The 27,763-nt window shown below is 37.1% G+C and overlaps 2 protein-coding genes across 2 annotated transcripts in view; one reads left to right on the forward strand and one right to left on the reverse strand.

Annotated features, from left to right (window-relative positions):
• LOC108677244 (SEC23-interacting protein) overlaps positions 1 to 5,466 on the reverse strand; it is a 15,694-nt gene extending 10,228 nt beyond the window's left edge. The window contains exons 1-5 of the mRNA XM_047885302.1: positions 5,186 to 5,466; positions 3,141 to 3,941; positions 2,535 to 2,590; positions 1,350 to 1,488; positions 940 to 992 (exon numbers count right to left, since the gene is read on the reverse strand). Of these exons, the coding sequence (XP_047741258.1) occupies positions 940 to 992; positions 1,350 to 1,488; positions 2,535 to 2,590; positions 3,141 to 3,941; positions 5,186 to 5,279 (1,143 nt within the window). The 5' untranslated portion in view covers positions 5,280 to 5,466. The remainder of the gene's footprint in view (positions 1 to 939; positions 993 to 1,349; positions 1,489 to 2,534; positions 2,591 to 3,140; positions 3,942 to 5,185) is intronic.
• A 6,854-nt stretch (positions 5,467 to 12,320) lies between these two features.
• LOC108677262 (frequenin-1) overlaps positions 12,321 to 27,763 on the forward strand; it is a 30,788-nt gene continuing 15,345 nt past the window's right edge. The window contains exons 1-4 of the mRNA XM_018165467.2: positions 12,321 to 12,658; positions 19,100 to 19,124; positions 25,827 to 25,875; positions 27,459 to 27,548. Of these exons, the coding sequence (XP_018020956.1) occupies positions 12,595 to 12,658; positions 19,100 to 19,124; positions 25,827 to 25,875; positions 27,459 to 27,548 (228 nt within the window). The 5' untranslated portion in view covers positions 12,321 to 12,594. The remainder of the gene's footprint in view (positions 12,659 to 19,099; positions 19,125 to 25,826; positions 25,876 to 27,458; positions 27,549 to 27,763) is intronic.

The following is a 27,763-nucleotide window of genomic DNA, read 5'->3' on the forward strand; positions in this document are numbered from 1 at the left end:
AAAGTGAACATGTTGCATTGTTTTTTGTTGCATTGAGATTTAATTTCTTTTGATAGTATTTTTGAATACTATGCGTCTCTATACATAATTTAAATCACTTTTCCTGTTAAGTTTGTGTACTTACATACATTAAAATACGATTTTTCAAGTGTACGAATATTTATTTCCCCCCACTGTATATTCTTCAACGACTGCTGCTTATTCTTTCGTAGTTATATACTTCAACGACTGCAGCTTATTCTTTTTCATAAAAATCATATTGTTCACCCCTCAAGTGTTCAATTGTACATCATTTGAGCACACAGAAGAGACTCAATATCACAGGTTCACAATAAGTCGTACAACCTGAATTAAGCAGAACTCTATTCTCTAGATTTGCACTGAAACTCAATTCAGGGAATACTGAAAGTGAACTGAAAGTTGCCATGAAATTGCACCCAACAAATGGCATCTGTGCCACCCAACAAATGGCATCTGTGCCACCCAACAAATGGCATCTGTGCCACCCAACAAATGGCATCTGTGCCACCCAACAAATGGCATCTGTGCCACCCNACACCCTCCTGCAAATATGGTGGGTGATGGTGACATTGTAAAACCATCACACCCTCCTGCAAATATGGTGGGTGATGGTGACATTGTAAAACCATCACACCCTCCTGCAAATATGGTGGGTGATGGTGACATTGTAAAACCATCACACCCTCCTGCAAATATGGTGGGTGATGGTGACATTGTAAAACCATCACACCCTCCTGCAAATATGGTGGGTGATGGTGACATTGTAAAACCATCACACCCTCCTGCAAATATGGTGGGTGATGGTGACATTGTAAAACCATCACACCCTCCTGCAAATGTGGTGGGTGATGGTGACATTGTAAAACCATCACACCTGCAAATATGGTGGGTGATGGTGACATTGTAAAACCATCACACCCTCCTGCAAATATTGTTTAGAGATGGTGACATAGCAACACCGTCACACCCTCCTGCAAATATGGTGGTGATGGTGACATAGTAACAGATGAATAACATTAAAACAGGGGAACAGTTACCAATTCAATCCATTGAGAAAGCATGAATTATAAATGCCTGGATTCTAAATACTGAAGAGAATAACAGGATAATCTGTATATTAGAAGACGTTTATGAACTAGTACCCATTTCAACTATTTAATCAGCTAATTTAATATGTTCAATAGTTACTTATAACACAATTATCCAAAAGATAAATATTTCAGTGACTATTGAAATTAGGCAGTATTACTGAAAAAAAAAACTAGCAGATGAAGTGATTGAAATTTTAACACGGATTTCATAGCAAGAGTGCACTGTAAAAAAATTACCATTCCTATGTGCTTCCTCAAGATTGATGGAGTCGGTGAAAGAGAATGGCTTCCACTCAAGAGGCTTCCCAGGCACCGCATAGAACCAATGAGGAATGATGGGCCGGTAACGTGCAACGGGTGACAACCCTGCGCTGGCCTGTAACATCAAGGGGATATAAAATATGGCTATTGAAGCCCTTGTATCCGTGGACCTTTGCTGTATTTTTAAGCTTAGTGTGGCAGAGTGTTGAATATCACCATGACTGGAGCAGCAAAACAAGGTCAACTGACACCTGAACACATTAAATCAAAGCAAATTAGCGAGGATATCTGAAAGAATGAGAACTCTGCCAATGCACATCTTCAAAATCCATCACTAGTTGTGAGATTCTTGTCAAAATTAGAAAGATGGCATATTGTTCACAGATCGATGACAGGCCAATATGGCCTAATCAAAGCTGACAATGTATTATTGTATGCGTATTATTTTATCCTTACACATAATCTTTTCCGAGTTTTTTTCCAATGATTCTTCACAACTATTTACCAATGCCATTTTACCATAGTTTTACCTATACCATTGTACAACAGTTTACCTGCTCACTTTTTTTCTTAATCATTATATTCTCACCTACTCTCCTCCTCTCCTGGTTGATGCTCTCTGTAGAATGTTGCTAAGTGAAACTTTTCAATTAATTTCTCCTTTCAGAGTTTATAAAATCTGGCTTTCAAGGCCCTTTGTTTCACAATAAATATTCATACAAAAAATTTAAGAACCATTGATGGCTGTCAACATTACCTCTCCCATGGTAGGTATGAAGCAATGTTTATGCATTAGTTAAAATTCATAATTTTCAAGAGTGTAAACAGGGAGTATTAAATTTCTGCACCTCCATCAAACAGAATTAGCTAGTGTTTAACAGTTTCATTGAGGATTTCTTACATATGGTGTAATATATAGCACAATAGACACTTGGAAATCCTTAAACCATAACATATCTTTTGTTTAGTTGATGACAGTTTCATAAAGGTTCCCAAGCAATGCTACAGGTATCAACTTAATGTTACTAAAATCAATAATTTTGGCTTCCATATATAATGAAAAGACAAAAGAATTGTCAACATCTTTAGCCTAACAAGCTTATATTATATAATTTATTGTAGTTAAATATTAAACCAAATTATTACAAATTATTGACTTGCCATTGTCTCAAATGAAGCAGGTAGAACCGATGTCTCCTTGTATTCAGGGTTCTCACCTGTAAAATTTGAAAATTTTCATTAATTAATAAATTCTAAACAATGATGGGATTAAAATAAAAAAATTAGCTAAACTCTCCCCAATTTTAGCACATTTTTTTCAATTATGGAAAAAATGCCCTAATGTGCTTGTCGTGTCCATCCGTCCGTGATTTAACATTTTCGTCATCAAGAAAATGCGCTCTCTGTCACTGGCTGCAGTGAGTACTGTACTGAGTTATATTTTTTTTAACTAATATGAAACAACACAAATACCCATCAGGCCTACCATCAGAAGTATTTGGACCTAAGCTGAGTACCCATGTTCATGTTGCCTCTGCCAAGCACCTCTTCCTACATGAAACACGTCTGCTCCTGCACAAAATACATCTGCTCTTGTACAAAATACATCTCCTCCAGCACAAAATACATCTCCTCCTGCACAAAATACATCTGCTCCTGCACAAAATATGTCTGCTTCTGCATAAAATATGTCTGCTTCTGACATACCATAATGTGCCTGCTCCTGCACAAAATATAAAGTAAGAAAAATCTATTAGTAAAACTCACCAAACACTGGTGGAGACCATGCAGTGGCTGGAGATTGGTGTCTGGCCATGTCTTGTTCATATAACATTTGAGGAGGAAGACTACCAGGCAGCGGTTGCACAGGAAAATTTCCAGAATGAAGAGGCTGAAAATTCCCAGGCTGATATGGCAAAGGCATATTTTCAGGATGAAGAGATGGTGCTAAGACTCCAGTCGCGGTTAAGGGGGGAGGGGGTGCAAATGTTCCCTGAGGAATCTGTGGTACAAATGTCCCAGCCAAGGGAGGAGGGGGCACTGAGGCACCAAAATGAGGCAAGGGCTGAATATTTTGGACTTCAGGCTGCGAAGTGCTGAGGCCAGGGGTAGTGGAGCGAGAATGGTGTGATGATGTGGCAGGCGATGGAGTACAGCAAGCTCCATTTGGATCTATTTTTGCCTGCAATTGGGAGCCTGCCATTGATGGAGGTAAAAATGGACTTGGTCTAATGTTAGCAATGCCTATTGTCATGGGAGTGGGAGAACTGATGCCAAAAGAAGGTAAAGGGGTTGGTGGAGCAATGGATATTCCTAAATTTGAAGCCTGGGTTGAATTAGTTATAGATGAATCAATTTGGCTAGCTCCTGGAGCAGGAAGGGTTGAAGGGGTTGATGAAAACACAGTGAAATCCTTTGATGGCTGGGGCTGACCTTCCACTTCAGAATTGTTCTCTGCAGCACGTGAAGTGAGTGACTGACAGTTTGGGGAAACAGAGGTCATTGGTAAAGATGATGCAGAGGAGCCCACATCACCAGCTGATCCTTCGTCAATACCAGGTGGTAAATCTGAAAAATGGAATACCGTATTATATTATCATCATATTAGTTACCACTTTGCTTTAAGCCTGTGAACAATTTATTACAAAATCTAGCAAATTGCAATGAAAAAGGATAAAAGTGAAAGTGTAACTCACTGCAATAACTTTCCATTTTATTTTTAAACCCATTAATAAAAGCAGGTATATATATATATATATATATATATTATACATTACATTTCATCAAAGCTATCCATGTACAGTATTACAGAAGCCCAGTAAATTAAAGACATAAAGATGAAGTTGCCCTTGCAGATGATTATTTATACTTTAAAACTTATTTATATAACTATAATATTTATACATAGAATGAATATAATGGTAAAAATTAAAATTTATAGAATTAAAGTTTTTGAAAACATTGCCCAGAAAAATTACATTAATTTGATAAAACTACTAGTAAATTGGACAAAAATGCCTATGAATCTGGCTATTATGATGGCAAATTTCACTTGTTCCACTGTTCCTTTGAATTTTTCCAACATTCAGTAAAAATAAGAAAAACAGTATTTTCATCTGCAATTAAAAAAAAACATCAATTATTGTTTTTACCTGCCATTTTAGAAAACTTCTGTCCAATAGGTAGCCTACTCCATATAGGAAATATTGTATTAAAATCTTGGCCTTTTACATTGCTCAGCATTCAGCAATCTAGGTACCTAAAAGGCTAAAACTAAAAGGGAAAAGGCCAAAAATTTTCAAAAATCTCTAGTGCCACTAGTGGAAACAATTTTTTCAAGAGTGACTTTTGAAAAGTGCTGGCAGAATAGCTAGGCTATTTATTTAAATATTTTTAAAAGAAATTAGGAAAGGGACATATGAACATGTGAAATTGGCAATGCAATGAGACAGTGAAAGACCAGGTTTTCATCTCATTCATGGGTGACGGGTGTCTCATTCTCATTCACTTATCTCCTATTTTCCAGTTTGGAATAAAGTCAAGTACCTAGTAAGTAAGGAGCTATGCCTACTTGCACTTGGTTAGGCAAGTTGGTTACTGTTGCATGGTAACACAGCAGAATAGTCTAGACTTGCTAGAGGCTTTGCCTATTACGTAGTAATTAGTACCTAGTTAAGTACTACCGTAACTCAAGTTGAAGTGTCTAGGATTAGGACTTAGGAGACATAGGAGTTAGGCTTAGGACTTAGGACCCTTGGCTGCCTGTTGCCAGCCTAACCATTCAAGATTTAATTAATTGTGATTTTACTGACTTTGAGGCGGGAGAAGTACAGCTGAGGATCCAGAAATGTTATCAAATACCGAGGCGCTGGCTGAAAACAAGAACGGGTTGACATTATCCGACATTATTGCGTCGTTTTATGACGCTTTTTTGAAGAAAATTGGGTAACAACACATCCACATCACCTGGCGGGTATAAGGCTCAAGGGCTTTGCGTGCGATGAGAGACTATAGGATGACTTTCATGTTTTTGCGACCTTGAGTGACAACATGCAATCCTGCTGCAGGTGACTGTTATATTAGCCATCAGTTTGCTTGTTGTAAGTTCATAGATTGCTTTATAGAGTTAGTATCTTCTTATTTTCAGGATTTTTCTAAATTAGCTCGAATGTTCAGGAGGCTAAATTTTTCATCCATGTCGACACATGCTGAGTGAGAAATAATCGACTTTTTGAGACGACTTATGTGTTAGGCTGACTATTTCTATTGCATGTAGAGGGTTGCCATTGGCTCTTGGGCTGATTTAAGAGTCAAATTTTTGGGCTACGGCAGCGCTCCCGACTTTTTCAAGCTTTAGCACAAGCAAAACATCATTCGTTTGCGTACCGGTCCGACACTTCAGCGAACTCGCGACCGATTCGACACTTCAGCGAACTCGCGTGCGAACTCGCCTGCGAGCTCGAACTTCATTTTCAACTCTGGCACTCATAACTCCTTCAATTATGAACGGATTTTATTCAAATTTGAAATATAAGTAGATAATATCAGTACGCTGCGGACAGTATTTTTTTCAAATTTTTTCATCGAAATTTTTTTTTTAATACGGAAAACCTAACTTAATTTTCAACTCTGGCACGCATAACTCCGTCAATAATGGACGGATTTTCTTCAAATTTGAAATATAAGTAGATAATATCAGTACGCTGCGGAGGGTATTTTTTTCAAATTTTTTCATCAATAATTTTTTTTAATACGGAAAACCTAATTTAATTTTCAACTCTGGCACGCATAACTCCGTTAATAATGGACGGATTTTCTTCAAATTTGAAATATAAGTAGATAATATCAGTACGCTGCGGAGGGTATTTTTTTCAAAATTTTTCATCGATAATTTTTTTTAATATGGAAAACCTAACTTAATTTTCAACTCTGGCACGCATAACTCCGTCAATAATGGACGGATTTTCTTCAAATTCAAAATATAAGTAGATAATATCAGTACGCTGCGGAGGGTATTTTTTTCAAAATTTTTCATCGATAATTTTTTTAATATGGAAAACCTAACTTAATTTTCAACTCTGGCACGCATAACTCCGTCAATAATGGACGGATTTTCTTCAAATTTAAAATATAAGTAGATAATATGAGTACGCTGCGGAGGGTATTTTTTTTCAAATTTTTACATTCATAACTTTTTTATTATCACCGAAAACCTAACTTCACGTTCACCTCGCAGGTTAGGTCCTAGTCAGGTCAAGTTTCAGTATTTTGTGGCATTAACAAAAAGTAATTGACGTAAAAATCTGAAAAAAATACCCTCCGCAGCGTATTGATATTATCTACTTATATTTCAAATTTGAAAAAAATCCGTCCATTATTGACGGAGTTATGCGTGCCAGAGTTGAAAATTAAGTTAGGTTTTCCGTATTATAATTGAAGGAGTTATGAGTGCCAGAGTTGAAAATGAAGTTCGAGCTCGCAGGCGAGTTCGCACGCGAGTTCGCTGAAGTGTCGAATCGGTCGTTTGCGTTAATGATGAATGACTGGGTAAAATGTTATTTTTATTACCGTTTTATTACCCATATCATACATTGACGAATTTTAGAAATAACTGATTCATTCAAATTTCATAGCACTTTTTCCCTGCAAAACTTAATCAAATTATAATCGATCTTGGCCAAATTGAAAACGAAACTATTTATTTACAATACGTTCCAGCGAGCGTTTTTCACTTCATAGTCGTTTCGAAAGCAAGCATGACCTAATTAACAACGACGCCATTTATTCACTATTCGCTTCTGCGAGCATTGTCAGAATGTTGGTAATCTACGTCGTCGCCTAGTGGGCTAAACGCAAGGTTGTTAGGCATGCAATGACTATTAAAAGTAGGCTTTTAGCGCACTACCTGAAAACGAATCGAACGTAAAAATTGTGATCATGCAATAAATAAGCTTAGATGTTTGTGAGATCAAAATCGGTTTCAAGCTGGAAAACTTTTTTGTGAAAAATACGAGAAAACTTAGGTATCATTTATCGTGCGAAACGAAGCAGAAAAAAAACACGGATAATAGGGGCAGCTATAGCTATATAGGGGCAGCTAGCTATAGGGGCAGGGTGGCCCAGGGTGGCCCAGTGGTTAAAGTTCAGAGTACCAAGATTGGCGCAGAGAGGCGCGGGTTCGATCCCAGCTCTGTGCGCCAGTTTCTGGTCAGAAATATTAGTATTATAATGCTCGGAGCAGCGTCTAGTGAATAATATGCTCCTTTTTTTCTAATAGAGTTAAGATATGTTTTCATTTGTTAAAGTTATGCGTTGAAAGCGTTATATGAAAATTTGTCAGAAATATACGTTCCGAACGTATACGAGCGGATTTTTTATATTAACAAAAATATATATTCGCTACTAATATTTTGCCCCTTATCGCTACATCGAAACATGAATAATTCTAATACTATAGGTATATTGGTAGCTATTGAAATCATATATTAATCGCTAATGTTAAGGATACTTGATTTACGCATAATACGGTTTTAATATTTGATATTTAAATTATTTCAACTTCTATTTTGCTGAGCATTCCGCGTATTACATCTATTATCATAGATACAGAATGGTATCATATCATACCATACCATCATACCTTTAAAAACTAGAATTTCGATATAGCAGCTGCATGATTGTGAACTAACGATAATTTTGAGAAAGAACGTTAGTTGAAAAGACATACTTCTCTTAGTGTTTAGAGTAAAGGGTCTTAATAGCCAGTACACAGGAATGAGTAAAATACATATATGTATACCATACAGGTAAGGTAGTTGGTTATGTTATGGTACAATATATGTACGTTTGTATGGAACAGACTTACCAATTGTAAATTTTCAGGAGCCTTGCCAGTAAACTAAATTACAAGAAAACTTCTGAATAAATAAAAGTTTATTTATGGAATGAATAAAGGCAACAGCAGATTGTTTTCAAGACTTCAAACAGACGTTGCATTCAAAGTTTGCAATTTAAAAAAAAATTCTAAAGAAATGATTTATCGGTGAAATTGCCTTAGATTAGAACTCGATATTATACTGAATACAAGAAAATACTATTATAACAACATTCCTTTATGTTCTTCTAATATTACTGTATGATTTTCAAAGGATTAGTTGACTGCCTTGAAGCTACCGAAGTCTGACTGAAAAATCAGACAGACTTCAATCAGACGTTGCATTCAAAAGTTGCATTTTAATACCCTTTCGTGACTGACGGGACTGTGACGTCCCACTCAATGTTTTACTCCATAACTTGCATACAGCGCACCATTCGAGGCATAGCTAACTACAGGGACACATAAGTAACACACCTGCGCCATGTCAACTCAAAAGTAATTGACTGACGGGACTGTGACGTCCCCCCAACGATTTACTCTATAACTTGCATGTAGCGCTAAATTCAAGGCATAGCTAACTACAGGAACATATTAGAAACACTCCTGCGCCAACACATGTCCAATCTAAAGGAATATCAATATTTGCTCTTTTGGAATATGTTATTATATACGCTATTACACGCGTTTGCCAAAGGAAGTTTGTGATATTATTCAACTACTAACAAAAAATATTACGAAAATATTTTTTTATCAAAATCAGTGATGTCGCAAATTGTGTCACCTCACTTGGAACCATATACTACCGGGATTTTCTAGTCCCAAATATATAATTTTTACTATTAACATATATTTAATTATTTTTTACGTAGATGCAATATTCGGTCCAAGTACATGATGATTCTGTAGAAAAATATGAATAAAAAGTTGTAAAACACATTGCCGTCACGAAAGGGTTAAGAAAGGGCTAAGAAATTATTTATCGGTGAAATTGTCTTAGATTAGAACTCCATATTGTACTGAATACAAGAAAATACTATTATAACAACATTCCTTTATGTTCTTATAATATTACTGTATGATTATTTAAGGATTAATTGACTGCCTTGAAGCTACCGAAGTCTGACAGAAAGATCTGCTTAGTATGCGTGGCATATTTTTGACGGCTGAAGTTGTCTGCGGGCAATCGTGATTTGTACAGACGATCAATGCCTCGGTGGCCAGAGGTCAGGTGCCTGATGGCGTAAAGTGGAGACAGGATCCATAACGTATCGATGCCATCAATTACCCTCACATACCCTCACATACCCACACATACCCTCACGTACCCTCACATACCCTCACATACCCTCACATACCCTCACATACCCTCACATACCCTTACGTACCCTCCCATATACCCCCACGTACCCTCTCACACCCTCACATACCCTCATAATCCCGATGCCCTCACAATGCTGGAAATATTTACAGTATGTAGCTACTAGCTCCACATAAACTATCTGCAGTCACAAGTGAAGTATAAAAAACGTCGAGGTTGCGAATGCGATACCTGGAAGGAGGAAGGGTTCTTCTACAGAGACTTAAGTGAATTTAAAGAAAGACTCCACAGTTATGTGAATTTATTAAATTTAAAAATATTTCTATCGTTTTAGTTATTCGTTTTTGGTGTTCTGCCTCATGATAAATGGAACCATGAGCACGTGGACGTAATGCGCTCACTAACATTTAAGGTCATGACACTCAACCATACATAATTATGCCTCCCGATGTATGACTAAAGTAACAATCACGATAATATTAGCTTTTTGCAATTAGAACTTATCCAGGTCGTAGACTGAAATATTTTTAGTGTAGAATTGTAATATAATTAAATGAATACCCTTCCCTTTTTATTGATGTTCAGTGAACCCTTCTCACCGCTGTGCACAATGAAGGAAAACCTGCAGTATATATCAATGCGTTGCATAAGGTAGCTTGAGAGTGTTGCGTCTCGTGTGTATAACGATGGAGTATTTGTGTTATAAATCAATGCGTTACTTATAGCAGGTTGAGAGTGTTGTATTTCGTGTGTATAATGAAGAAGTATTTGTGTTAGAATTCAATGCGTTACTCAAGGTTAGTTGAGAGTGTTTCGTTTCGTACGTATAACGAAGCAGTATTTATGTTAGAATTCAATGCGTTACTTAAGGTTAGTTGAGAGTGTTGCGTTTCGTACGTATAACGAAGCAGTATTTGTGTTAGAACTCAATGCGTTACTTAAGGTTAGCTGGGAGTGTTATATTTCGTACGTATAACGAAGCAATATTTGTGTTAAAAATCAATGCGTAACTTAAGGCAGATTGAGAGGATTGCGTTTCGTACGTATAACGAAGCAGTATTTGTGTTAGAAATCAATGCGTTACTTAAGATATGTTCACATTATTGTATTCCGTGTGTACATGTAACGAAGGAATACCTGCGTCGGAAATCAATACTTACCTGAGGTTGGTTCAGGCAATCGTAAACTTCACCTGTTGCTCCGACTTCAGACAAACTTTAGAGCGAGCAGCGGCTGTAGTGTCTGTCATTTATCACAATAACGAACGCTGTTGTGTCTAATCAGACTCAGTCACGCTCCCATTTGTGAGCGTCTCATTTTAACACCGTACTTTTAAAAGCTACAGGCAGTCTATGCCATTGCTGAATGCTTTTAATCAGGTTGATTTATTTAGCAGGTTTAAAATGTTATCTCTCAACAGTATATATCAACCTTGTGTTTGGTTTGTTTGTTGTTGGCAACTAATTGAACTGCAGTTCAAGAGACATTCCTCAGTAAAGAATACAGAATGATCTATCATGAATTCACAATGGCCCTTATTAGAAATAAAAATTTTAAAATGTATAGTGATATACTTCTAAAATTCTAAGATAGTTTACCATGAGAATAAGTTCAAACATTTGATTTTAGATTTTAGTCTACGGATTTCACTACAGAAATTTAGCTATCTTATTGATGAACTTCTGAATGATCTTGTCACATACATCAAAGCGTCTCAATTGAAATTCATGCAAACTGTCACCCACAATCGAGTGTAAACTCTTAATAATAAAATTGAGGTTTGCCATGGCCTATGCCATCAGGAAATATTGTGATAAAAATAAAATAAAAAAAGAATTGGAGTAATTCAGAATAAGAAAATCTACATCTATTTCGCTCTATCTAGATTTTTCTTTAGACAGAGCGAATAATAATAAACCCTTCAATGAATAAAAAATTAATTAAAGTTTCAAGATAATTCATAGACCCAATAAAAAATCATAAGGCCAAGTTTCAAGCAATAATCATCATTTCAATAGTTGTGTAACTGAAAATTACGATTAGAGCTCGAGGAATCTAAACCAAACTTCTCCAAAGTTTTCTTGCCGGTTTTAGTGCATACACTTTTAGGTACATTTCTTTCAGACTTTTCAGTTGAAGCGCTTAACAGTACCATAAAACATTGCCGCAGTCGTTGTAAAGCGTGCATTCAGTCAGGCCTGTCTTAGCGTGATGTACGAAGAACTTAGCAGTAGAGCACAGCACCGCAGCACAGCAGCATGGCACAGCTCGTTAATGCGTAAGCATTTCCAGAGACCGTACAAAGAATTCCAGTGCAGTGTGTAGGAGTCGTGCTGGGTTCCCTATGACGCTGAGCCACGCCCATCGCAGCTCAACAGTTCATTCCTTCCAAACGTTTCCACATTAATCGATCTCAGCGTTACCGACCAAAGACTGGCGGCTGGTAAGATATAGCCAGATAATCTTACATTAATTGAGGCTTCTGGGTGCGAATAAATTGAAGAATTATTCTTTAGGAGAAGGGGTTATTAAATTAATAACGGGTCATTAGAGTTTCAAATCTGGCGCTTGCAACAATGGAGTTGGCACCACTGCGCCTCCACCCTACACACCGGCCAACTCTCTGCTCTCCTTAGTCGATGTCCGAAGATCGCCGAAAGGGGAGTGCGCTCTAATTGATGAACGAATTTTCCTATGAATTTTCAAAACTAATGAACTGAAATTCGTCACTCACGTGTGTATTCACAAGAAAATTTATCCCTTGGTATCAAAGGTAGAAAAGAAAAATTGATCTATATCATAGCAGTTAGCTAACATCGTGGTCCATTACATCACGGACTTCAGTGCCAGTGATCATGCGAAACCGTACTCCTTTGGAAACGCAAGAGCGTACGGCAAGTTTATCGCTTTGAAATGGCATGATTTTAGAAAAATTTAGAAGTTTTTTCATCTCGTGATCTGAAAAATTTAGGCCCGTACAATAACTTCACTTTTCATTTGCTCAAGTTCTTTGTGTTGACGTCGAGATGGGCAAGAAAAATTCCAAGCTCAGACCCGAAGCGATACAGAAGCTCTGCGACGAAACTTATTGTAAGTAGAGTTGTTGTTAGCTCTGGGATGCAGCATGTAATCTAATATCTCTTTTGAGTGTTTTAACGATCAAGCATGTGAAAACCAGGATAAAAAGATAAAAATCTGATGCAAATTTATTGATTTGTTTTATTAACTAACAAGAAACACAAATGAACGTGTTTTACTGATCGGCGCAACCGCTGAGGATATTCCGATAATTGAACTAAAGACTTACAGTCACTCCATACCAAACCATTGGTACACCACAAAACGAAATGCAGTCGCCATAAAATATATGGAATAGAAAAAGTCCTACATAAAATCGATCCATAACTTATATTTTATTGTCTCTTATAGCGCCAATGTCATTAGTATCGATTTGCATAACAACCACAGTAAATTAAAACTATAAAACATGACCTCAATATTGTACATTGTCGAAGAACGTTTCCCTTACTGGATTATGTTCAGATTGGAATTGTAAACATACCGGAAATTTTTGCCAAGGTTTGTGTCTCGACCGCAATATACTAGTCACACATTTTCAAGCCGTCCTTTAATCTGCAATAAGAACATTCAAAACACTTTTTTCAATTTTCAGTAAATTTTTCAATTCGTGAATATTAGGCCATACGTAGCAATGCTAAGGTTACCAATCTATGCACGTTATATTAGGTAGGATAGAATTACTTAATTTTAGCTAAATTCTCTAGAGTTCGAGCAAAAAAACTATTATGACGAAAGGAAATTATTTTTTCAAAATGCGAAGAGCAATTTGGAAAAGCCACCAATGTCCGGCAGTCCCTTCCCAAAATAATCAGACCTGTTGTGTTGTTTTTGTCCAAACTCAATTAGGTCTCGGTAACTAACAATGAGCGACCTGCCCTGGAGAACACAAGTGAATAGCTTTTTGTTTAATTTATTGAGAGTTCCGCGGTAAACGAAGCCTTTGTTTGAAATGAATAACTGAAACTCCAGAAAATAAGCATCAGCGAGAACGGCCCCCTGCAGGACAATTACAAATGCTGGAACACAATTAACAAGTTTTCAACACTCGACTGTGCTTGAGAATGAAGACCAAAATGTGAATGCCACAAGATAAAATTGCATTCCTAAGACTTGAATGATAGCTGGAGTTACGGTGAGGGTTTATAAGCTTTAATATTGTTCAACTTTTTTTTGTACATTGCATTCAGCAATAAATTCCGGTCTGCATCGAATATAAAATGTAAAAGAACAAGTAATGTGTTCTGAGAAGCCTGTGTTCTGATCGATTGGAATTGGAATTGGGGTACGTGGTGACCTACGGTCACGACCTTTAAATCGGTCATACACGCTGCCTAAAAACTTTTACTAGCATCAAAAAATTAAAAGTTCACACTCTTATGTTAACAAAAAGGTTCAAATATACCATATTCACAGCTGTCCTATGAAAAAAATATAAAAACTTGGCAATCTCGTTATGCAACATCCTAAAAAAATCGATGCAAATCAACAACAAATCGCCTCAGTCTTGACGATAAGTACTTCGGGTATCTAAATGATGTGTTGCAGTATTGCGATGGAATAAAATTTTCCTGCTCGTGAATATTTCATGAAACAATTTTATCTTTGCCATATAATAAACCTAGTGTACTTATCAAAGATTATCTCAATCTGGTTCTGTAAAAATAATTTTACATTCAAGCGCATTGCTCAGTCGGAAAAATTCATGAAGAAACTGAAGAAGCTTTGTCTGAATTCACCGTGTGAAGATAAAACAGACAATTCTTCTCTACGAAGCACGAATCAAGTTCCATTAATGTTTGAACAGCCGATAACATTGCCAGTGAATTTATAGGCAACAAACCTCCATTTGTAGTATCGGTAGAAACATAATTTATCACTCACTATTTCCGATCCAAGCCTGTCTTTTACTACGAAAAAAATCATGTATTTTTGAGCTTCTGCACGTAAAAGAAGGACGACAAATGCATGTTGCGTGGCCCTGAGGGGCTAATTAGTTCTGAGGGACTCTTCCTTGAGCCTCGCGAGGCAATATGCCCTCAGTTCTGAGGGACTCTTCATTGAGCCTCGCGAGGCAATATGCCCTCAGTTCTGAGGGACTCTTCCTTGAGTCTCGCCAGGCAATATAACCTCCGTACCCTTTGCTGTCGGTGTTTTCTTTTACTCTGCAGGCCAGAGCAACAGAGTAGAATGAGACAACAGAGTAAATAATGCTATGCTTTGCGCACCATTGGTACGCACAAAATTTGATGTATATTCTATGTATAAAGGTAATTTTATTTTTACTTCAACCAGAGAACTTTAAAGAATTTTACGCTCTGTTAAAGAATTTCGGTACTCATTGGAGGCTTAAAAATGTATATTTCAATTCCATCCAAAATTCTCGCCAAACATTGGAAGTTAACTAATTTTTTATTTACTTTTTACTCTCCTGCTTCTTATGGTATGCAATACCAAATTCAGGATGACCAGATTTAGTCTGTTCAGAACAATAAGAATCAAATTATTCAGGGTAAGAAGACTTAACCTAACTCCTAACACGTTAGAAGTTATCGCGTAGCAGGTGCATCTTGAATTACATGCCAGGTCGCAGCAGGTGATAGCGATGCTTCCAAAGCACTTGCAATGTAGCAAACATCCATATTATCAGGCAGGAGAGAATCATAAATAAAGTGCAGTTTAGGATGCAGCTAGATTCCGGAGCGTGTTGTTCCAGAGCTCGGCCGTGACTCGACTCTCTCTAACCAAGCATCGGTGGCAGCCTGCCAAGAAATATCCCTGTAAAGAGCGGTATGGGGGCGGCTCAGTCTGCTTTGTCATGAATCTATAGAAATATTGTGAGCATCCTATGATTTACTTCAGCTTGACGTTCCCATCTCGCAGCTGATGAAGAAATCTCATACTTTCCTACCTCAGGCTATAGGTGAGGAATGATGATTCAGCAATCCATCAGTCAGCTTCAGCGCGGTCGTGAGATTTTCCGCAAGCTGCTGATGGAGACCCAGGGAGGTTTGAAATTCTAGAGTTTTTCTCGGGACTTCTGGCAGACTTGTAACTACATGTACTGAGCAGTTTCAAGTAGTTTTAAAATTGGAAAGTTCCTTCGAAAATTGTCTCAGATAAAAAAGAAAATTATGTTTGTAACACATGTTGTAGTTCACATCTTCTCAAAAATATTTGGATTGGTAATTTGACAATGATCTCCACTCTAATATTAAATATGCCTCTTTTTTACATTTGGTATCTTGTAAAATTCCTTCTCACTCACGGTATTCAATTATATATATAGTTCCTTCAAATTGGAGAAATAATTTGTTTATATGGTGGTATACACACTAACCTCATGCCTCACATCAACCATCATCACTGCTGTTCGTGCTTGGTAACGAGAGGCAACTTCAGTGGAAGACATGTTGAAAGGTTAAATAGGTGCTTGTTGTGCTATTGATGTTAGTGGTGCAATCGATGTTATTGCTGATATTGGTGTTAATGGTGCTATTAATGTTATTGGCGCTATATATTGACGGCATTGATACAACAAGCGTTATTGCTACTATTGGTTTTAGTGGTGCTACTTCAAGCCTACTTGTGATATTTTTGATATTATTGCTCATGGTACTTTGGTGCTATTGGTGCTATTGATAACATTGATGCTATTGATGTTATGACGTATTGTTGATGTTGGCTGATGATACAAGATTCCTTCCTTTAGGCGTCGCCAACGCCAACCTCGTCTTGGAGTTGATAGTGAACAATAGAGCGCTTGTCGTCTCTGGATCGACAGCTATTGAACATAATTAATTAGTCAAATTAATCGTAGTTGACAAGTTTGATTTCTCTGTCAATACTTGATTTCTGTGTCAATTCGGAAGGCGGATTAAAAAAAATGTATTCTGAAAATTACCTTTACAGCCTGACCCTCTGTTTATTAGTGCCTAGTATAAAATCCCTACACTTCACACGGGCATAACATTAGGAAATAAAACTAAACTTGCTGCCTTAAAGTTTGCCCGGTAGGCATTTGTATACATTTAATATCTGCAGACTGGCTGAAGCTTTTGTTGTGTTAATTAGACGTGCCTTGTTCTAATTGTTGTGTTAATTAGAACAAGGGAAGATTTTTGAGATTCTTTGCAGTGGCTTTCGATAAAGTAAAAGTTTTCTTATAACGGCAAATAACAATGAATGGATTTCAAAAAGTCCAATGAAGCGATCTTTAAACTAATTATTTCAATTTGTCTAATTCGTTTTTGATACCATACACTCGGAGAAATGAATGGATTATAATGTCTAAATAGTAACACACTTTTTTGTACGTTGTTCTGATACAGCTCAATCTCGGTCAAACTTTATCAGGATAACCAAATCAAGGGCAAATGGCTATCTGAACTCGCTTATATCTTTGAATATGACTTCATCAAGATGTAGAGTTCCAACACTTGATGAACAGAACACCATATTATCTTCTATGCCATATTATCATAGATACTATTATCTTGAACCCAGCTATACCTGGGGCGTGGCCTTTGGGGTCAAGCGTTTGCCCTAGAGGAACCGTACGTGGGAAAGGCGCAGACGCCGCAGACACGTCACCGATACGTCCGGAACGTCACCGCCGGGAACGTTACATATCGTCAGAAGAGCTTCACATCACAGACTTACTCAAATGTTGTCGTCACGTGGATATCACCAATGTTGTGTCACTACAAAAACTTCTTCCCCGGGGACAATATCACGGAATCTTCGCCACAAAGACGTAGCCAAAAGGGCATCGCTATTTGGACGCGGCTACTACTACTGCGTTATCAAAGTTACACCAACCTGGGGGCGTTGCAACAGGTACGTTGCCACAACAACAACGCTGCAGAGACATTGCCACATGATGTCGCTGCAGCTAGAGACGTTGCCACATGACGCCTTTGCGGAGACGTTGCCACAATGACATCGTTGCAGAGACGTTGCCACATGACGCCGTTGCAGAGGCGTTGCCACATGACGCCGCTGCAGAGACATTACCTCAGGGACGTCGGAACAGGATTTCTTCAAAGCGACGAAACAACAGAGACAAACATGTCACGAACGTCTTTGCAGAAAATCATTACGCGTCGTCATCCTAGAGACTTCCCCACAAAGTCGTCTCACTGAGCCATTCATCAACACATTCTTGACTGGAATGCCAGGCAATCATCTGTTCGACAAGGCGTCTCACTGAGCCATTCATCAACACATTCTTGACTGGAATGTCAATCAATCATCTGTACGACAAGACGTCTNTGACTGGAATGCCAAGCAATCATCTTTACGACCACGCATGCCGGGTACGAAGCAAGAGTCTCGGTCGTAACACGTTCTCCCTCACCGCAAAGTATACTTGCGATGGCTCGTGCTGGTCAAACGACGGGTATTGTGAGACATAAAATGACTACTATAAATTCAACTGAGTAGTTTACAGCTCTCTTCATTAGGATTGTGCCCAGCTCATTCATCTTATAATTGTATATGTTGCAGCACATTATGGACCGATGCTGAGATAAAAGCCGATGTGTTTGTAAACAGAATAGAAAGTTTTTAGAGTTAATATGTTACCAAAAATTATATTATGCCTTACTTCAACCGAGACTGAACTGAATCTACTTCGGACCGCGCAAATTATTAGTTACCTCGTTCATGATATTCATGTTAACACGTTACCACAGTCATCACGTTCATGGTAAAATTATTTATTTCTGTAAACTATGGATAGAAACAGTTGATTTTCTGTCCTTTCAGGTTAGAATACGCTGATGAATGACTAAGTGGGATTACTCGTCTAACAGTTGATTCACACGTGTCATTATACTGTCGAACATAAGTTGAAGAGAAAATCTAGAGCGGTTTACCTATAAGTTTATAACTGTTATGCAGAACTATGATCAATGTTACTACTGCTTGTTTAGCTTAAGCCTTTTACGGAGGACTCAATTCACAATATATATTTTACCGGGACGTTAACTATTCATTATGTGAATTCGACATGAAAGTCAATGAAACGCAAATAATTACATAATGCAAATTATTTGAATATTCAATATTATTTAGTATGATTCTATTATTCTTATTCTGCGTGTGAATGTTAAGGTGGACGTGCGGGACTCGAGCAAAATAAGCTGCCGTACAATTAAGCAACATTTCTTTTATTGAGACAAATATTCAGTCTAAATTAAATAATCAAACAGGCTTAGGACTAGTTTTCATTTAAAGCTTAAGACTCGTATTCACTCTAAGCTTAAGACTCGTATTCACTCTAAGCTTAAGACTCGTATTCAGTTTTAATCCAGAAGTCTTACTTCCTAAACACATGAATAGCTTTACTTATGCGAGAAAAAATGTCTTGGGTTGGATTCTATTTCATTTTCTTAGGTTGATTTTGGGAACTTGTCTGCAAAGCTAACGATCATTTTCTTTTATTCACAGTCACGGACAAAGAGATAAAACAGTGGTAAGTGATTGCATGCAATTCATAATGGTATACACGCTTGATATTTGGCAATGATTGCATGCAAGACTTACTTTGATCAACGCACGCTATTTGACAATGATTGCAGGCAATACTTCCGGAATATGCGCCTGGCATTAGACAATGATTGTATGCAATGCTTACTGGTATATACGCTTGGGCATTAGACAATGATTGCATGCAATGCTTTCTGGTATATACGCCTGGCATTAGGCAATGATTGCATGCAATGCATAATGGTAATATGCCCGGCATTAGACAATGATTGCATGCAATGCATAATGGTAATATGCCCGGCATTAGACAATGATTGCATGCAATGCATAATGGTAATATGCCCGGCATTAGAAAATGATTGCATGCAATGCATAATGGGTAATATGCCCGGCATTTGACAATGATTGCATGTAATTCTTACTTGGAAAAACACACGATGATTTCAAGCAACATCGTTACCTATACGCTGGAAGTTCGAAATAATTAATTTCATTGTGTTATTTTTCTGTCTGCTATGCTGTGGATAACTAATTTCAACTTTTTACGCAAAATTGTATGACTATAAAAAAATGAACGCCATCTTATTGAACTCAATTATATGCTTTCTTATCTGGAATATTAAAAATGCCAGACTTGATTTTGTCTCCTTCATTCCCACACGTAAATTGTAGTACTTAACAGATGAATTATCTCTCATAAAAATAAAATTAAACTGAGTTGCAGTAAGCTGATTAGGTAGCATTTAGGGGATGGATAAATTCTACCTAAATTGTAGTACTTAACAGAAAAAAACATCTCAATTAGAAATAAAATTAAACTGAGTTGCAGTAAGTTTTTTATGTTTTTTATCAGCATACGAGACCATGTCTTAAGGTAGTTAGCATAGCGAGGCTGGTGGTGTGACGAGGGGACGTTAGCTCAGACGCTCTGCACGTCACAGGCCAACGCCTGATTATACTAGCATAATTTGTCGCCTTAAAGCGTAACTTTACAAGTTAGCTGAGCGATACATTCAGGGTTCAGAAGGTATTAATGAATTTATATTCAGAATATATTCAGTATCATGTATCTTTCGTTTAACATAACATCAATCATGGCAATACTAATTCTTGTTCTATATGGCAATCGTGTCTGATATGATTCAGAAAGGTCGTAAAATCAATTAAAGATTTAATCTAGGCCATATAGTTTATATCTCATAAGATTCTGTATAACTTTTAATGCTCTCTTTATGTTTTTTTCGAACGAAATGTGCCAATTACCAATTAATTTATAATTTTCAGTAAGTCTTGACTGCTGTTTTTCCATATGCTCGATGACGTTACCTGAATTCCAACCTAGAAAATGATTTACGCATCTATTAACTTGCAACACAAAATACGTTGCACGCCAAGCTATTAATGCCTGTGTCATTTCCTGTATACTTCCTCTGGCACGTTCTTGACCTTTCGATCTCATTTAAGATAATCATTACATCGTGATAATGTGAAAATTTAATAATCTTACTAACGCTTTAAATCCTTGTCATACTCAGACCATGGGTTCTGCTGTTTTTTTGTGATACATGTTATAGTTGAAATTTTTTGTTTAAATTATCTTGAAACTGTTCACATCAGACTGCAGATACGAGCTTATAAAAAGAAATTAAAACTTTCCTCTCTCCAAGTTGGAAACTATTTTTTCAGAGCTATATTGAGATAAAAAATTTAGCATAGTATTTCGAGGCAGTACTAGTTTAAATTCCTAACAAATTTACTGCACTCACTCTGTTTTGGGGCTTTTAATTTTCAAAGTTACAGTGCATATAGTATAGTACAAACCTTCTTCATCACCTAAACGTTGCACAATCATCACCTAAATGTAACCCAATCATAGGCAATCATCCCCTAAATGATACCCAATCATCACCTAATTGCTGCCTAATCATCACCTAAATTCTACCTAATCATCACCTAATTTCTACCTAATCATCCCCTAAATGCTACCCAATCATCACATAAATGCTACCTAATCATCACTTAAATGCTACATAATAATCACCTAATTGCTACCTAATTATATTATCAGCGTTACATTCGAAATTGCTACTTGCTCGCTGGAACGTCCTAAGTTCACCCAAAATTAAGCACGTATATTTCATTAATGATTGTCGTGTTCAGCTAGCATCAGGCTAGGTTGGAATTAATTAAAACTTATTAGCGTTGCGTTAGATGTCATCACCTCCACCAGTATGTCGTGATAACCAACACCACTCTATCGTGATCACCTACACCACTCTATCGTGATCACCTACACCACTCTATCGTGATCACCTACACCACTCTATCGTCATCACCTACACCACTCTATCGTGATCACCCACACCACTCGTTATCTCCTACACCACTCTATCATAATCACCACTTCACACGAAGCCATTCTGTCTCAGAATTAGCATGCGGAGTCTCAATCACCTGATAAGACAACGACGTATCGCAGCTTATTGTGCGAAATTAGTTATTCGCTCTATTTTCAAAAAGAAAAAATTAAGATTTCATGTGTAATCTTTACTTAATTGATAAATTGGATACATCTTTTCGTAGATGACGAATGTTTTGTCAGCTTATGATCAATTTTAACATTCGCAATGATGAACTGCAATTTAATAAAAAAAATTTTTACACGGCAATTTTTTTAGTTTATCCTGGTTTTACAATATTCAGACTCCTATTTTTAATAATTTTTGCTTGTATTTGGGGAAATTCAGCTATGAATTCATCCATTCTAGATTATCTGTAAATATTTAAGTGTTGGTAATTTCATGCGCATTTTTTCTGCGCAATACAAAATAAATAAATAAAATTTCATGCGCAATACAAAATATATATGATTAAAAGAATCTTATTGGATATCAAGGAAAGACAATGATGCAAAATTGACGCCATATATGGCGTTGGGTATAGTGGCGGAAATGCAATAATGAAGATCATTCTCTTGAAATGAGACCAATTCTCGTATGATATTTTGTAACTGGCACATTCGATCATTGCTTCAAACTCACGCATCTTGAACTTGACCTGCCACAAGCTCAAGCCCCGAGGCTGCTATGATTTTGCACGTGCCGATGCCGGGCATTTAATCACCAAATATTGAGCACTAGTTGAAATAAATTAAGAGGAACTCACTAAATTTGGCTTATGAATATTCATAATATTCCTTTTCGATCAAGTGAAAAGAACTTTCCAGCAGCAAAGTCAGTTAATTCGATTCCTAATAATAGCTTGAGATTCTAGGACGAATTTAAGAATCTAGGGCAATCTCAGATTCAAGGATCGCTAATTATTCACCGAATTGTTAACTTCAACACATCTATGCCGTCTGGTGCGACACGGTGAATCTAGGCACCTAGAGATGGCTTTAGTAAACTAAATTTATTTGCGTCCATTTGCGCGGTGCTTTTAAAATGTATATATATTTTTATTTTAAAAAACATTGCATATTTTCGACATTTTTACTTTTCCTTATGTACATTTATTCTGACGACTGCCTTTACAGCTACTCATACAAAACAGGAATATTCAGTTTTGGCAATAAATTTTATGACGGAGCATTGATGGCACAATTTCGACAGAATTACGTGATTTTGTCCTTATTCTCAATGATACCGCATGTCGGTACAGAATTACAAACTTGGTCATGACCGGTACAAAGTCTGTATTGCCAGAATAATTGCCTTTGTTCATGTCCGGTGCCAAGATTATGTTGCCATAATGATTGCCTCTTTCAAGACCAGAGCAAAGAATACATTAACAAAATTATTTATTATACCATGATTGTGGCAAAGACTATACCGCCAATCTGAAAGCCTGTCTTTGTTCATGACCGATGCCAGGACGGTATTGCTAATTCGCTTGCCTTTGCCATCACCGGCATCAAGACTGTATTGTTAGAATGATTGTGATTGTCACGGCCGGTGCAAAGACGGATTACAAGAATGCTGGCCTTTGTCAAGACCTGTGTCAAAACTACGCTCGCTGTCATAACTGATGCCAAAACCGCACTGCCACAATGCTTGCCTTTGTCATGACCGATGCCAAAACCGCACTGCCACTATGCTTGTCTTTGTCATGACCGATGCCAAAACCGCACTGCCACAATGCTTGCCTTTGTCATGACCGATGCCAAAACCGCACTGCCACAATACATGTCTTTGTCATGACCATTGACCAGCGCCAAGACGGCATTGCCAGAATTACTGTCTTTGTTTATGACTAACTGCTCGGCAGGAGCGCTTGCCGCTGTCATTACCAGCGACTCGCGCTGCAGTAAAATTCAATAGCAATGCCATGGCTCGGCCCAGGTGTGCTGTAATCATACCGTTATATCGAACGCACCCGTGACGTCATCAGCTGTCGCTGTGACGTGATCTTCAGACATCGTGACCTAGGCTGTAGACAAGGTGACGTAGAGAGGTAGCTTGTAGACATCGTGACGTGAGTTGCAGACATCGTGACGTGACTTACAGACCTCGTGACGTGAGCTGCAGACATCGTGACGTGAATTGCAGACATCGTGACGTGACTTGCAGACATCGTGACGTGACTTACAGACATCGTGACGTGACTGACAGACATCGCGCGGAGCATCAGAAGCATTCTCATGCATGGCGCTGTCTCACCAGTAAATTGATTGTACTCGAGCCCAGCAATTCTGAGGAACCATCAATGTTCGGTGCACCGAAAAGACACTCAGTCATGATTATTGCTTAAATTCAATGGTGAAGATTTTTAATAATTATGACGGCCTTGCCACAAAGAAGTTTGTGGCTGTTTCTAAGCGGAAACGCTGTTCTACGAAACGGGATTTCTTTTGTTGATAATATAGATATGGCCCTGATTTCTCATTTTTATGCAATCTTCCCAAAGAAATTTTAGTCAAGTATCCTAGACACATTTCTTCTTATGTTCAACAGTCCGATAAAGAGTGATATAAGAGTTTATTTTAATGAGCGTGATTTACTCCATGTTTGAAAGACTATTTCACTTCTAAGATTCATGGTATAGTTTGTCCTGACAAAGATTGGTTGAGTAACCCCGACAATTTAGACCTCACTTTTAAGAGCCTGGTGAGGTTACATTAGGGATATTAGTATTTATTTCAAGAAACGCGTTTTATTTCCTGTTTGATAGACTATTTCACTACTAAGATTCATGGTATAATTTCCCCTCACAAAGTTTGATTGAGGATATAAGAACTAATTTTAAGAAACGCGGTTCATTTCATGTTCCATAGACTATTTCACTTCTACGATTTATGGTATAATTTACCCTAACAAAGTTTGTTTGAGGATATTAGAACTAATTTCAAGAAACGCGATTTATTTTATGTTTGATAGACTATTTCACTTCCAAAATTCATGGTATAATTTCCCCTCACAAAGTTTGGTCGAGTCACCCTGACAAATTCTAGCCCCCGGCAGGCCCGGTTTAAGCGGGATTTTGTGGAGGCGATTTGCTCGGCTGAACTCAAGTCGGTAGCGGCGAGAAATTTTTGTATAAAGTTTTGGCCATAGGCCAGAGAGGCTGCGGCTTCTTGTGAGGGGTGGATTTTTTGCCACGTTGTGTTGCTCGCGTGCAATAGGCTGTATATTTTTTAAAGGCTGCGACATACTGGAAATAATGTTGAGTTTTGTTCACTTTCGTAAATATGAATGACGATGGTCGTTGTCAAAGGATGAGCCAGAATTTTAGTTCACACTTATATTTATTAGTTTCAATAGTAATTCTTTCCATCAATTTTTCTTCATTAGAATGTCCATTATCAGATAAAATTAAAGTTTGGTTACTTTAAGCAATATGCAAGACCTTACATTCCAATTATACCGGCATTGGCAGTGCTCATAAGACAGCATTTAGAAAAGCAACAGTTTAATTATTTTACAGAGCGATGGAATCACCATCTCTACTTCTCTAAATGCTTCATGTCTGATTGAATTTTTATGCGTGTTTTAAAATTAAATGTTAGCCCAATTAGTTGCTACATCACACAACAGGGAGGTGCCTCAACCTAATAAATTAACTCTAAAAAATACCGGCAAATAAAACTAAATTTAAAAAATATAACTCAGTACTCACTGCAGTGAGTGACAGAGAGAGCATTTTCTCGTCGACGAAAACGTGAAGTCACGGACGGACAGACGGACATGGCGAGTACAATAGCACCTTTTTTTTCCATAAATGAGAAAATGCGCTAAAAATACCGATGACCATTAAAAAAAGTTTCGTGTACATGATGCCTACAATGTGATCAAAGTTATCCTATCAAAGTTGATAATGTTTCTCCAAAGTTCTATGCTGTAGGTGTGGCTGAAGTAAAGGCTACCTTTATAAATAGAGAGTAATATTCGATGTATCCGCGATACAAGTGTCGTTCATCGGCACAACATCACTACCGTGGGCTTTAATTACATTGGCAATTTATTATACTAGAACATTTTACATTATACTTAAACACTTAGTATTTAAACATTTCCAGGAATGTTTTCTTTGATTTTTAAACATTTGCTGTGGCTGCCAAATCATGCCATAGAATAGACTATGCATTTTATAGAATAAACTTTGTTCTAAAATGGATTATCCAAGTTACAAAAGATTATATGTGATATTGGAGCCCAAAGCCCTCACTCCTAACGTCTTTCTTTTCCCGCAGGCACAAAGGATTCCTCAAAGACTGCCCGAATGGTCTGCTAACGGAAGAGGTGAGAATTAGAATAGAATAGAATAGAATAGAATAGAATAGAATAGAATAGAATAGAATAGAATAGAATAGAATAGAATAGAATAGAATAGAATAGAATAGAATAGAAGTGTCGGCACTGAAGAAATAGGCCCATGGCCTGTTGCCGATTCTTGAATTTTTCGTGACTTGATTCACAAGGGATCCGGCCTTTGGAACCCGATCTTTCCATAACTGACGAAAGAATGTCTGCATCTTCAAATTTAATAAAATATATATAATTGCTTCGTTATTATACTAACTAAAAACATAATGTATATGAATACAATGAAACGTATTCAGTTTTGCAAGCTTCGTTTCGTCTTAATCGTTTTACGCATTCACCTTTCTTGAAGAACTTCATTGAGAAATTAAAATTTTTAATTTAGTAAAATAAAAATGTATATACATTTAGAAACTGATCACATTATTCAGCAAACTTTCTGCTGCGGCATAGCATTTTATGAATTTTTTAAAGAATCACATTCGGGTATTTTGCTATGAAAAATTATATTAATAATATTCTTATTCCGTACTGAACGTTAAGAAGACACATGAGAATAAAGCTCCCATTGTCTGACTTCGTTCCTAGCAATAGATTGTTATTTGATTCATTTCTCTCCATATTGTGGATCAATATATCAATTTCCGATTTGGATCCATATTTCTGCAGCGCAATTCTTGAACCGCGCACACAACTTTAGGATCCTGATCGATACATTGCTTCATTCATCGAACCATTCATTTCGGCCGTTCGAAACATATATAGCAGATTAAATATTTAGGTAAATGATATTATTGCTTGTAAGAAAACATAACATGATAATATTTATTAAATGCAATGACAATAATGCTGAACTCAACAAAAGTATATAATATTTTCAATAAGATTTTGGTGACTTGCGTGCCCTGAATGCGCAACATGTGGGCTTAAAGCGGCAGGGCTCAGCCCAAGCTTGCAGGATGTTTTATTTGTCTTAGCCAGGCCGGGCCAATATAACAATTTGCTAATAGCGCCTTTGATATATTTTATATCGGCCACGTCGATACGTTATTTTAATGTAAATGGAACGCTAATAACTGTTTTCCAGCTCACGGTTTGCATAATGAGATTTACTCGAAGCTAAAAGCCTGTATCGCCGACAGTTTTCACGAACTCAATTGCGTAAATTTTTGGTTGCTTTTGAATGATGGACTTAGGAAGGTTACTTTTAAATCAAATTCGATACGAGGATCAATTTCATAAACCATGCAACTTCATATAATTAACGAAAGTAATGTATCGTTGCTTCTGGGTTCATTAATTTTAGGTAAGCAATTAAGTGTACCTATTTTAATTGCGTATCTAATTGTTACTTGTAATTCACTTCGTTTTTCTCAATAATTTTAAATAAGATACACGCTACGTAAGTTCACCTTATCTTTTTAAAAAAAATTCTCAGTCATTTTCAATTGAAGATCCATGTTGAGTTTACTTGATGCAGTTTATTTACTTATAAAACAGAGGTAGCGAACAAATGTTACATAAACTCTTTATTTTCAATTCAATTTGCCTCTGTGTTACAGGGCTTCATCAAGATCTACCAGCAGTTCTTCCCTCAGGGCGACCCCACAAAATTTGCATCGCTGGTATTCAGAGTTTTTGATGAGAATAATGTGAGTAAAATTTCGGTTAGAATTAGCATAAAAAATGAACTTGAGGGTAAGAAAATTAACTTAAGGATAAGAGAATGAACTTAAGGGTAAGAAATTAACTTAAGGTAAGAAAATAAACTTAAGGGTAAGAAAATTAACTGAAAGGGTAAGAAAATGAACTTCAGGGTAAGATAATGAACTTAAGTGTATGAAAATAAATTAAAGTATGAATTTAC

The sequence above is a fragment of the Hyalella azteca genome, unplaced genomic scaffold (assembly GCF_000764305.2).
Source record: "Hyalella azteca isolate HAZT.00-mixed unplaced genomic scaffold, Hazt_2.0.2 contig2128, whole genome shotgun sequence".
NCBI lineage: Eukaryota > Metazoa > Arthropoda > Malacostraca > Amphipoda > Hyalellidae > Hyalella > Hyalella azteca.